At 44.3% G+C, this 12,565-nt stretch overlaps 1 protein-coding gene across 1 annotated transcript in view; it reads right to left on the bottom strand.

The window, feature by feature from the left end:
* Positions 1 to 910: 910 nt before the first annotated feature.
* The window catches only part of EHD3 (EH domain containing 3), a 30,662-nt gene continuing 19,007 nt past the window's right edge, over positions 911 to 12,565 (bottom strand). Inside the window, exons 4-6 of the mRNA XM_065835804.2 lie at positions 5,665 to 6,077; positions 4,490 to 4,654; positions 911 to 2,949 (exon numbers count right to left, since the gene is read on the bottom strand). Coding sequence (XP_065691876.1) covers positions 2,422 to 2,949; positions 4,490 to 4,654; positions 5,665 to 6,077 — 1,106 coding nt within the window. The 3' untranslated portion in view covers positions 911 to 2,421. The remainder of the gene's footprint in view (positions 2,950 to 4,489; positions 4,655 to 5,664; positions 6,078 to 12,565) is intronic.

Here is a 12,565-nt window from a genome sequence, read left to right as displayed (position 1 = left end):
GTTTAAAGAAGCGTCAAATTTCAGCAAATTTCAGCAAATTTCAGGCACAAGCAATGTGCTGTATGAGCATCCATCAGAAAATCACACCTACGAAGAGCTAGGGCTGATGCAGGGTGCTCTGTTTAGCTTCAACCTTGTTCCTTGTCTTGGTATCAGATAGAAACAAATTCCACAGAAAGACCTGGACAGCACTAGCACATGTGCATGCTCTAAGGTATTTGAACTGGACTGACACACACAGCCTGCTGACTTCTAAATTTGCATTTACTGCTGCTTGCTCTCCACCCAGGTTTCCTCTCTCACCCTGTACAAATGCTGAACAGAAACTCTGCCAACCATTGCAGCTCACACCTTCTTCCCAAGTGCTTCACCAGCACGGTCCTCACTGCTCTGTCTTATTCAGCCCATCTCACTGCCCTATTCTGGGGACAATGATCACTGCGGTGAACACGTTAATAAAGGGCAAAGAAGACAAAAGTAAAATTAGAGCCAGCAAGATTTAAGACTAAGGGGTTTTTGTGCCCTTTATAGATCTTCATACATTTGCAGCATTCCCATCTGTCACTGTCAGGAGGAAACTCTTTCAATATATTCCTTTTCCTAATGGAGTACATATTTCGTTGTTACCTCTGCCCTGTGTTGAACAAGGTGAATCACGGGCACAATTCCACTTGCTTCAGCAAGTATCGAGGTTGTGATTAGACTGTCAGAAGAGAAAGGAGACACTGCAGATGTTATCCAGCCATTCAGCACTGCACACCAGAGCCCGGCAGGGCTGATCCGCACATGCACGTTTGGGAATGCACTAAGGACAATCGCCTCATTCTGGTGCACGTAGAAATAAGCTTTTTTTTTTTCCTCCCTCTTTTCAGCTGCATTGAATTTTGCTATATAAACAAATAGACAGATCTGGCCTTTCTTTTTTAATAATGTTTTAGGACCAGGGTACAAAAGAGGTTAATGCATTAATGTTTAAGACAAGTGATAAATGTACTGCAATAAGCACATCCTACATACACAGAATATATTTCTCTATATAATATGAACACAGAGATATAAAATAAGTTATATTTGTCTTTGTCTTTCATCACAGTAGGAGCTCAGCTTATATAAAGTGACAACAGGAATTGGAACAACACACTGCTCCAGAGCAACAACAGAAACCAGAAGAGCGTGTGTGTGTGTGTTTGGGAAACAAAATAGGAAATTGAAGGAGTTCTGCCAAAATCAGGTCTTCAAAACAAAAATTTCATAGAGCATGAAAGGGAGAAAGGTCTCGGCTCAGGGCAGAGGTTCTGGAGGGGAACGAGTATAACTGTGTGGTGAGGAGGAGGGCGGGTGAAGGCTGTCAACATCTCAGCTATGTTTGCGGGGGCACAGGTGGTAGAGCAAGCTCTGCCCACTGCCCCGCTGTGTCCTCTGCTCTTATGACAGACCATCTACCCAGTGTGGGGTTCTTGTCTTTGTGGTAAGAATGGGACCTACCAGCTTTCACTGTGCACGATGAGACTAAACCTATCACTTCACAGGAATGAGAAACACCACCATTGTTCAAAGAGAAAACACTATCCACTGGTTGTGACATGTTTGGTGAGCCCAGGAGCGGCATTCCTCCCTTCTGACCCACCTGGTGTCTGCCTCTAGTGCCCCCTCCTTCGGTGTCCCTTGGGAGGGTGGTTCTCTTGGCCGTGCCTGCAGAACAAATCTCCCCTGGGGACTGAATGGGAGGCAGAGGTGATCGGGATTTCTTAGTGCCTGTCCCACAGCGAACAATGAGGAACTTCAGCTGCCCAGTTCAGAGCTGTTTCAGATTTTATTTGCATTTTTTTCTTTGAGGACAGGTAAACGCTTGTAAAATTTGCATCTAACAGTGAATCAAGGTTCCTAAAATTCTTAACTCTGGGGTTTAGTATCTAGTATTCTAGTGTGGGCTTATGTTAATTAGCAAGTGCTCTTTATTTTGGCCAATAGCTTGGAGACCTTGTGATTTCTTCTGTACTATCAAGAATTCATACTCCTGAGGTTTGTGAGACCCATTAAACAGCAGAAGGTGCAGCCAAAGCTCAGGAGTGACACTGGCAGCTAGCAGATTTCTATTAGTGCCTATTCCACTCTCACAAAAGGCAGACCACTTCAGTTTTTGTTCTACTCCTGCCTATCAGATTCTTCTAGTCTTAACATGCTTTCTTTACCCTCATATTTACAGACTACACATGAGAAAGCAGGGACATTACACTGGAAGAGTTAGTTGCATATTATAATGAAGAAGGATTGGACTCTTGTTCTGCTTTAAGTTTTTTTTCTTCATACAGTAAAATCGGTATAAATCCAAAGGTGATCTCACATCTAAAGGTATAATTTAAGTAAACATGTTTTTCTAGATTTTTTTTTGCCCTCCCTCTCCCCCGTATAACCTTTCTTTCACTCTGTTATTTTCCTTTTGGATGGAGGGAGGAGATGGGAAGGGAGCTCATTTGGCAGCTCATGACCCTCCAACTTGACTTTAATGAGATGATTCGCCAAGGCAAACTCCTCATCATCCAGCATGCCATCTTTGTCGATGTCAGCCAGTTTCCATATCTTGCCCAGCACCGTGTTGGGCAGCTTAGACCTTACCATCTCCTTCTTCGCGTTGGCACCAGTTATTTTACCATCGACAGGTGAGAGTGTGTAGAAGATCTCATCATACATGGGCTTGTCCCTGGCCACCACCCACTCGGCATCATCAATCCCTTCACCAGCACCTTCGCCGTAGCCATGGCCGAATGGACCATGCAAGGTGCCCTCAAAGGCTCCTCCCTTCACCATCTGGGTTGGCCGCTGAGACTCTTCCTGGCGTACAAGCACCATGAGCTGGGCGATGTCGTTGGCCAGCATGTCTTCCACGGTCTCCAGCAGCTTGCTCTTCAGAGGCTGGAACTTGCTAAAATCCTGGGCTTGCAGCTGATCCTTAAAGTGGGACAACATAACAAGGGGGGAGTGACATGGCTGTGCGTAGTGTGGAAACAGCACAGAGTGGGATGTCTGGCTGCTGTTTTGCTCAAAAAATTGCTACTGCAGAGGAGGAGTGAGGAGTTCGGCATTCCCTCCTCTGATTGCCTTGCTCCTCTGCATGTGACGGGGTCTCCCTGGCTGGCCTTGCTCTTAACCTGAACCTTCTTTAAGCCCTACCCTACATAAAATGGTCTTCCCAGCTTACAAAGCGGGGCTGACATGGTGCAGTGGTTTACTTCAAGGCCCGGATGACAGCCATAAGCAAGTAAGACTCCTCCTTTCCAAGCCATGTACAAATGCTCTCCTTGAAGACCAAATTGTTCAAGGCAAACTGGTTGTACAGCTCTTGTTACATCCTCCAGCCAGTGCTCTGCATTTTCTCACACTCTGCACTCTGGGAAGGAGGTGCCACTCTGACAAAAGACTACTTTTCTAGAAAAATCCTAGTCATGCAGTGCATCCTTCAGGTGCCATAAAGATAGCAGCCTGTCTGTAAAGACATGAGCATTTATTACAGCACAGCCGAGTTTCTGTAATTTTCACAGCTAAGCAAAAGTGCTTCGAGCAGGGACTGCAGATAACTTTCTCCTAAAAACTGCAAAATGACCTACAGCTTTATACTTCACAGTCTACTCGTTAAATTCTATCTATTCACTCCTCCTGGAGTGGTATAGTTATTTTTAAACGCTTAAACACACATATTAAGCAGCAGTGAATGGGATCTTCTATTGGTTACACTCCACAGATCTCATTCTCAAGAACTTATGGAAAGTACATTGCAAAAAAAAAAAAGCAGCAGATGCTGTGTTTTCCATAGAGAGCTAGTAATGACTTCAACAGCTATTAACTGAGAACAGGTTTCTGCTTGGACTGAAGCCACACAGCAACGTTGCAGTGTCCAGCATTGTTTGAATATACAATACAAGGCCCTGATCCAAGATCCTTTGAAGTGTTTGACTTAGATGAACACTGTGTCAGGTCTCAGCTCTGCAGAACAGAAAACCTGCTTCTCTGCTTAAAACAGAAAAAGGGGCTTTAAGTTTTCACAGCTTTCCCTGAGTCTTTTTAGAAACAAAGAGTGAACTAGAATACAAAAAAAAAATACAGCTCTTGAGAAGAGGAATGGACATAGGCTCTTCAGGAGATTTATCTTTCCTTTTAATATAGATCAACAGTATTTTTAGGACTGAGAAATCTGAAAGTGGAACCTGGGCTTAAAAAATAAAAGTAGAAGAAATAATCTGCTGTAAAGCGCTATTCAGGCAAAGACCTGAGAAATGAAAGCAGCTGAAGCTTCACATGACCTCTGTGCACAAAGTGTTTATGCCCAAATATAGCCTGCACACAGCCCGAGGCCCGTCTCAGTGCTACAACAGGCCTTTTGCATGGGCAACAACAATCAAGGTCTGTGGGGTTTCTGCCATAATCCCTGTGGTTACTCTTAATGCTCTTTTCCTTGGATGTTTGGTGCTCTGGACAAGATGCTCCTACTTACCTGCATCTTTCTCAGATTAGGGAAGTCTCCTGGTGAGATCTGATGCTCCCGTTCAATCCTGGCATAAATCTCTCCTAAGTTGTTAACAAGCTCTTTCTTTTTGTTGTCTTTCCCAAACATTGATGGCATTTCCTTCTTTAGGGAACTGATGATGTAGGCATGGACCTGAAGGGCATTAAATTACAGGGAATGAAGAAGACAAGTGTTAAAGACCACGTCAGAAAATTCTTCATAGCAGACAGTATCTGTGCCTGGGATTCAACCCCACTTTATCCCACCTTCAAGAGCAAGCTCAGCTCCGTGGCTTTCCTCTACCTACTGGTTATTGCTGCAGTGCTGAGAGTTGCTCAGCTGTGCTGAGACAAGGTGGAGACAGTGTATGAGGTTTTGAGCATACAGAGAGTAACATTCATATACACTTCCTGGAGGGAGTGGTGGTTTATTTCTTCTAATTCCACTGGGAATGGCCTTCCAGGGAATAGTCCCTTTCCAGTCCAAACCAAACACACACGTTTTGGAGCTCTCTAGAGTTTGTTTAATGTTTTAGCATGAATACCAGTCCTTAACTTATGTGACACGCTGGCTTTTTAATTTGAACAGTTGACCAAGTGTTTTCTCTTACACATGAAGAGCCTTGCACATAAAGGTTTTAGGGATCTTTTGAACTCTTTTTCTCAATTGGTATGGGTTTCTTCCCTGTATTATGAGGGACTTCATTCAGCCCAATTCAAATATTCAGAGATATGGCAGTCTTATTTGCCATTTTGTGAGTCTCCACCTTATATACATCCATCTAAGCCAGGTAGCTCTCTTGGCTAAGAAGGTTAAAGGCCTAGAGCTTACCAGTTCCCTTGGTGTATGATTCTGACATACTAAATTGGTCCTAATTCTCAAGTTGCTACCACAGAGCGACTGCTTTTCCAGATCCTTTCAAGTGCTACTTGTTTTGATCTGTGACTGTCTTCCTCACCCTGGCTGTCATGATTGACACACCAAGCAAAGGAGGTGCTTTCTGACTTGAAGTGCATAGGGCTAATATACTGGGTCTGAGTGAAATGGGGTGGAAAAAGAGTAGGATCCACCAGCTCTGCAAGCCAAACTGGCTGAAACCACTTCCCCATAGCCTGCATACTGCAGACAGTCCAAACTGAATGTTTGTCTACGCCAACACCCACCTTGGCCAGCCGTGCTCGCTTGATGAGATCATTCAGCTTCCTCAGGGCTGCGTTGCGGGGCAGGCTTTGGATATCCCTGAACAGGTCCTGCTCCTCTGCCTCAAACAACTTGCGGTTGTCAGGGATGAGCAACGGATGGGACCAGAAGGAGCCAATGTAGACTCTGATGACCTCAGGAGTGTTGACGATCTTTCCCAGGGACCACATGAGAGCACCGTACACTCGCATCAGCTGTTGAGTCTCTATCTGGTCAGCCTTGTTGAGAACAACTCTCATCTTGTCCTCATGGTTCTTCAGGGCCTTGATGACCTCAGAGAATTCATCAGAGATGTCCAGCTTGTGTGCATCAAAAAGGAGAATGATGCGGTCAACCCGCTCTGCAAACCACTCCAGTACAGCAGCGAAATCGTAACCTGCAAGGGGTGGAGGAAAAGCAGAGATGCACATACGCGGGAGTGGAGAAGCCTGCTTGGTGTGCCTGAACTGTGCCAGCTGAGGGTAAGCTTGCAATGAGGAAGCTTCCCCACTAGATCAAGTAGCTTGATAAAGGAAACATGAAACATCATTCTTTGTCCCAAAGAAGGTGGAGATGAGGCACTGTCCTTCACACAGAAACGCCCAAGATGCACACAGTTAAGGATAGCTCTCATCTTCTCCACATTAAGAGATCACTGAAAGAAGCCTTGAACTTGTGTTACAGACGCTTCATTCAAATGCATGTCATGGGGAAGCTGCTATATTCAAACAGCTACAGCAGAAGTCTTGCATGTGGCAACAAGAGAGGTCTAGTTTCTGAATTACTGGCCATCAGTATAACCTACAAAAGCTGTGGAAAGCTGGATAATTGCAGGACTTGTGCCCAGACTGGTTTGAAATGCATATCTATACTGCTTAATAACTCTCAGGTCTTGTCTAGTTGTACAAGACTAACTTTGTCCCATCCAATTCAAAACCCATGATGCAAATAACCTGCCCTTACCTCAGCAACCATCCTGCCCTACCTGCTGCACGTGCAGAAAGCAAAATGATTTATGTACACTTTGCCACGTACTTGATGCTTCGAAGATGGCATGAAGGTGGCATTGCTGTCAACACCAGTGGTGGACTCAAGCTCTGAAAAGTGGGTTCAAATTTCACATGCCTCAGAACCAAGGATAATGGATGCCCAGTGTATTGCCATCTCTAGGCACTACAGGGCATGATAAATAGTGCGAGGGCAGGGCATGATAAATAGTTTTTTAACACAACAGTAATGACACCAAGAAAATGACCTTTTTTCCTAGCTCTGTGGTATTTTTTCACCTTCTTTAAAGCCTCACTAAGAGACTGGTGCTCTCTCTCTGCTCTGTCAGGCTCTCCTATGCTGTGCAACATTTGGGGTTATCTGTGGTGCCAGAGTACCGCACTCTGTTAGGAGAGATGATGACCGAACATACGCTATTTGCATTCAAATCCTTTAACATACTGTTTAATCTTGGCTTTCATGAATAAATGTATGATAATTAGTTCAGTGATTTTTTTTCCCCTTCTTTGTCCACTCCAAAACCTAGAGGGCAACCAGTGCATCCTAGTCTTCAGAACTACAGAAGGGAGGACTGCTGAGCTCTGATCTTGATTTTTGTCACTGGCCATTTCTCCCTTGTCACAAAGCAACTGGGGTGAAATCCTGGCTCTCAAGTCAGAAGTAAAGTCTGTGTGAACCTGCTCTTCAGCTGGATAAATTGTTATTAACTGTTGGCCACTGAGAACTTCTATACAACTGTGAAGTATTATTACTGGGCAGTGTTTTCCTTCAGTCAATTATAGTTTGCTCCTTACAAGAAAAGAGGGTGGGAAGGGGAAGAGGATGTGGACAGATTGCCCAGATCTCTTCCATAGGTTCTCCAGAAATCATAGATGGAGGAGATGAATGTTTGTCCCACCACTGGCTTTCTGCTCACTCAGAACACCAGTGCTGCCTTTAGTAGCAGCAAGCAGGGCTGGGCCCTGGCTCTTTGCTCAGCTATGTTGGATGCTGAGAACTACAGAGAATTCAGAATTAGTATTACCTTTGACACAGACCTGCTGAGCATTCAATATATTTTACTGATATCTGTGTATCTTGCCCTGTCCATGTGTCTGACCTCAGTAACAATCATGAGTCAGGCTCTCTTGCAGTTGAAACAAACTTGGTCCTGCTTGCTTTCAGATTTTAACAGCCTTTTTAACCTTGGATTTAGGGTGCTCACCTCCATGGATCTAACTGCAGATCTGCTGTAAAGCTATGCATGCAGACTCCTTCCCAAATTGTGCTACGAGGCACTGGCAGCAGGACAGAGTCAGTGCCGATTTCTTGTTTCACTTGGGCTGGGTTCAGGCTGCACACTGCTGCTCTGCAAGCAGATCAGCGAATTTGCAAATGGGGACACCCCCCAAACTTTGCTAAATATGGCACACACGCCCACACTTAATTTTCAGTTCTGCCTGGGCTGTACTGGAAGTCATCTAGCATGGCAGGGTAGTTTATTCTTCATACTCAGAACCACACAGCTTGCATTTTCAACATGGAAGCAATGAGTCAGGGCAACTTTGTCTGGGGATGTTTGTGCATTTAATCTTGTCAAATTGCACCCACTGGGATGCTTCCTTATCAAGCTGGCATGTGTTTGAGTTGCACCACGACTACTTCTGGCAGCCTTTTTCTTGGGGAGATCAAGGGGGAAACAGGATCATGCTCTCTAGAGCACCTTGTAATGCTACAGTGATGTCCTGTAAGATTGTGTTGATGGTTTGCCTCTGGTAGTAGACAAACAGCCACTGTTGGGCTCTCTGGTGTGTTAGTAGTGGCTGGGATGAGGTAGGGAAAGAAAGCATCTGCACTTGACACTCAGCCCATCTTTTAGTGATTCAGTAAACATCAGGATCGATTATTTGGAAAGGACAAAAAAAAAAAAAGGAAGAGGAGGGAAAAGAAAAAAGGTGGTATTGCAGTTTTGGTATTAGCTGAGGACTTGGGAGACTGACCTTAGCCCTTTGATCTGCCTGGGTCTCACCGTTTGTCCAAAAGTATCTTTACGTGCTTAGCTCTGTTGATTTTGTCACTTATCAAGCCTGGATCCACAGTAGCACTTTGAGGCTATTTGGTCTGCGAGCCTGTGTTTCCTATTCACAAACAAAAGTGTTGCTCTACCAAACAAGAAAAGGGAATAAATATTTTCTCAGAACTTTTGTATATTCCCAGCTGCTACGGTAACATATAGTGAGTCTTCAACGTCCCTGTTAACTTCACTAAATGTCCAGATTGATTAGCAGGCTTTCTTTCCCAGTTTCTTTGCTTGTTCAGAGATATTCTCAAAACAGCTGTCCTGTGTATCTCCATTAAAGAGAGAACAAAGCTCTGGGGAGTAACACTTTGTGATGTTTCAGAAGAGTTACAGCAGCACAGACTCATTTGCGTCCCATGATGGGACAAAAGCTGAACCCACACGCTCTTCTTTTATGTCCTGCTTGCTTTGGTGCTTAGAGAACACACGAGACCTCTCCTGTTGGTGCCGAGCTAAGCAAGAAACATGTCTCTCTATGTGCAGCTTGAACAAGTGCTCATCACACCTGCATTCTCCTGTATGGAGATACCTGGCAGGAAAATCAAGGTATATGTGTATATATTTTGTTCTTAAGTGACAGAATGCTTCAGAGGAAAGGAGAGGAAAATTATGAGTGTTGTATTGTTCCTTACTGTGTAGCAATGACTTGTGGAAAGGGCAGGTGGGACAGACCTCTTTTAACAGTCTACTTGGAGTCACTGACTGTGATGGTGTTTTTTCACACAGACAAGTGCGGAGAGAGTTGCTACACAGGTGATTCATAGGGCTGACTTTCGTTTTGCTATTAACATATCAAAGAGTAGATTGCTACTAAAGCATTTGGATAACAGGGTGACAGACACTGCAAAACTCTATGCACAAGCTATTAATAAAGCTGTTTAAAAATAAGGTCTTAAATTAATATTTTAACATTTAATTCAGAGCTTTCATTTTCAGAGGACTTTCCAATAGCATAGAGAAGTCAGAACATTTTGCCTGACTCCAGCCAGAGCTGGAGGTGCTCAACACCCAAAACAACCTGACTGTAACTAAATCTAATTACCACTTTGATCCATGCTTCACCCCCCCCCCCGCTTTTTACTTCCCAGATGCACAGGGCCTGACTCTTTCTTCTGGCAGCCTATCAGTGCGTGAGCTTAGACCAAGAACTGATCTTGATCTACAGACAAATTAGGAATTTTCAAAGTGTCGCCTTGCTCATTCCACTGCAAACCCATGATATCTCTTCATGCCATCTCTTACTGTTGTAGAGCGTTGCTAAGGCCTCTCACAAAAGCAGGCAGTTACTATCTCTGATTTGGTAGCAGTTCAGTGATGGGTGAAGCTATTCACATAACGTAGCACAGTTTTACTGTGAAGTTACAGAGCATTTGGGAAGCCATCTGCTTGCCAAAACTGCATAAATGCAAACCCATTATTACAGGGATGTTTAGACAGAAATGTAAAGGGGAGAATTTTCTGTTCAGTAATTCCTGCCCATTTGTGGTTGCACTTACATTTCTGTTAAAAATACGATGTGTATCTAAACATGCTCTAATATCACTGATGCAGCTTCTTTCACAACCTCCAGATAAGGTGAACATCAATAGAAAATTAATATCAACCATAAAGTACTAAGAGTACAAGATGAACACAATAATAATTTTCTTCTATCAGATTTCCTTCTGACAGCATGAAAAGGATTCAACAGATTTACCACAGAGCTGACAAGTCAGTGGGACTGTCAGTGAATTCAGCCTACAGAGAAAATGATCTTCTTGCAGACACCCTGCCACCTAGACTCCATAAGCCAGACTGGTTTAATGAATACTTGTCTGTGTCAGAATACCTGGCAGCACGCATTTCACCAAGATCTGGCAGGATTATGCAATTATATTTCTGTCAAGTCAGACCAGGCATGATACAGTCTCTATGCTGACTGCGGGAAGATGGATGATACCTAACCCAGCATAAAATCTGCCTGCCTCTAAGATTTTTAAGCCAATTTAAATGAACGCGCCTGTATTGGGTTCAGCATTTCTCACCAGGTAGCTACACTAGTGGTTGGGTTATTATTACTGTTATTATTATTTTGGTGGTGGGTTTTTCTTTGTTTTGTTTTCTTTTTGTCTGATAGTAAGCACACTACTGGATAATCTGTCTTTTGGAAGCATGGCCACAGCTCCTGTGGTGGTAGAATCTAGATAGGTGGGATGGAATGGGAATAGTAAGATCAAGATATGTTGAAAACCCCAAAGCTGCTGCTTTGCACCAGATATCTCAGTTTGCTGTCACTAGTGCTTTAAATTGTGCTGCTGCTTTTAGCAATTCACCACCTTCCTGCTGAATTTTAGTCACTGGAAGCTCCCTTCTCATGCTTCTAAAGCTGGTGTTATCCAGAGACTGGAAATCCGCTGGATCACAGCCCTCTATAGAGCACAGTTTTATGGCTGTGTCACTATTTGTCAACTGATAGATTGGCTCTGCACATCTGAGGACAGCATCAGAAGATGGGATAGCTGGCATAGCAAACACTGACTACCTTGAGAGGGAACAGCTCTTGGAGACAAAATGAGTGCCTATTCCAGGGACCTAATGACTTGATCTGCATTTTCAAATTGAATTAAGAGGGTCTGGAGGCTTAGTCTAACTAACTGGTCACGGTGATGTCCTGCCCGACAGCTCTTCAAAGGCCAGGGAAGAAGACTGTGTCATGGTAAAACAAGCAGGCAGCCCACACTGGAGGAGGAGAGTGTGCCAGGAGGGGCAGGTGTTATCTGAGTGTGACAGATGGCTGTAAGCAAAGGAGAAGGAAGGCAACACGATGGTCAGAAGAAAATGTGGGGAGGAAGGAAGGAGGCAGTGACATATCCCTTTGAGGACACATAAAGTGAGTGAGAAGCAGGGTGGGTAGCTGTTTTGAGCCCCAGGGAGGGATGGTTCAGCAGAGAGAGGAGGGTGCTGAGGAAGAGTATTAGAGATATGAAACAGCTGGGACTGGGGGGAATAACAGTGACTTGGGTAAGTTTCAGTAAAGGTGAGAAGCTGGTGGTGGCAGCAAGGAGAAGACAGAAGGAAAGGTGAAAAACGGGGGATGGGTATTGGATACACGTCGCTGCAGCTCATCCTAAACCATCTTTGTAGAAAGCTGCCATACTCCTCTCTGGAAGTGGCTGCCTCCCAAGGGGATATTGAAGAGATTCCTGTAATGTATAACTGTGGGTGTGCTGGGAAGTAGACAGAAGTCCTTCAGGATGAAAAGATTTCTATGAAGTTTACATGTCATAATTTCTAGAGCAGGCCCAGCAGTCCGATCACCTCTGCCTATACTCACAGAAATAATCTGTCCCAGAGCTGGTGATTCACAGCACTAGGAGCTACATCCTCCAGCCAGTGCTCTGCATTTCTTTCCCCTCAGTACCAAAAACTAATGGAAACATTACAAACTTTTTGGAGACTTGAAGGTTTCCAAAGCAAAGGCAAAAAGACTCAACAGAGCACAGCAAATCTGCCTGTGTTCTCATCTAGGAAAGATGGGCTGGAGTCAAATTTCTAATGCTAACATTTACATTAACCAGTACCTGGAGTGGCAGAGTGTGGCCTTTTGCTTTCATGTTGTTTATTACAAGGGTTTCAGGGTTGGGAAGAAACGCAGAGCCTGGCAGGGCTATTGCTTTATGTCAATGGAAAAAGAGCAAAACCTCACTAGACATGTTCAAGTTGGGTGGAGTAAAACTGATGAGAGCATTGTCCAGAGCAAAGTTTCCTTACGACAGGCTGTTTAGCTTCTATGTGCACACAGCAAAACTTGTCCCCTCTACCCTTTACATATTTATACA

This window comes from Patagioenas fasciata, chromosome 3 (genome assembly GCF_037038585.1).
Source record: "Patagioenas fasciata isolate bPatFas1 chromosome 3, bPatFas1.hap1, whole genome shotgun sequence".
Taxonomy (NCBI): Eukaryota; Metazoa; Chordata; class Aves; order Columbiformes; family Columbidae; genus Patagioenas; species Patagioenas fasciata.
The sequence above is the reverse complement of the archived record's forward strand: the minus strand, read 5'-3'. Positions and strand labels throughout refer to the sequence as shown.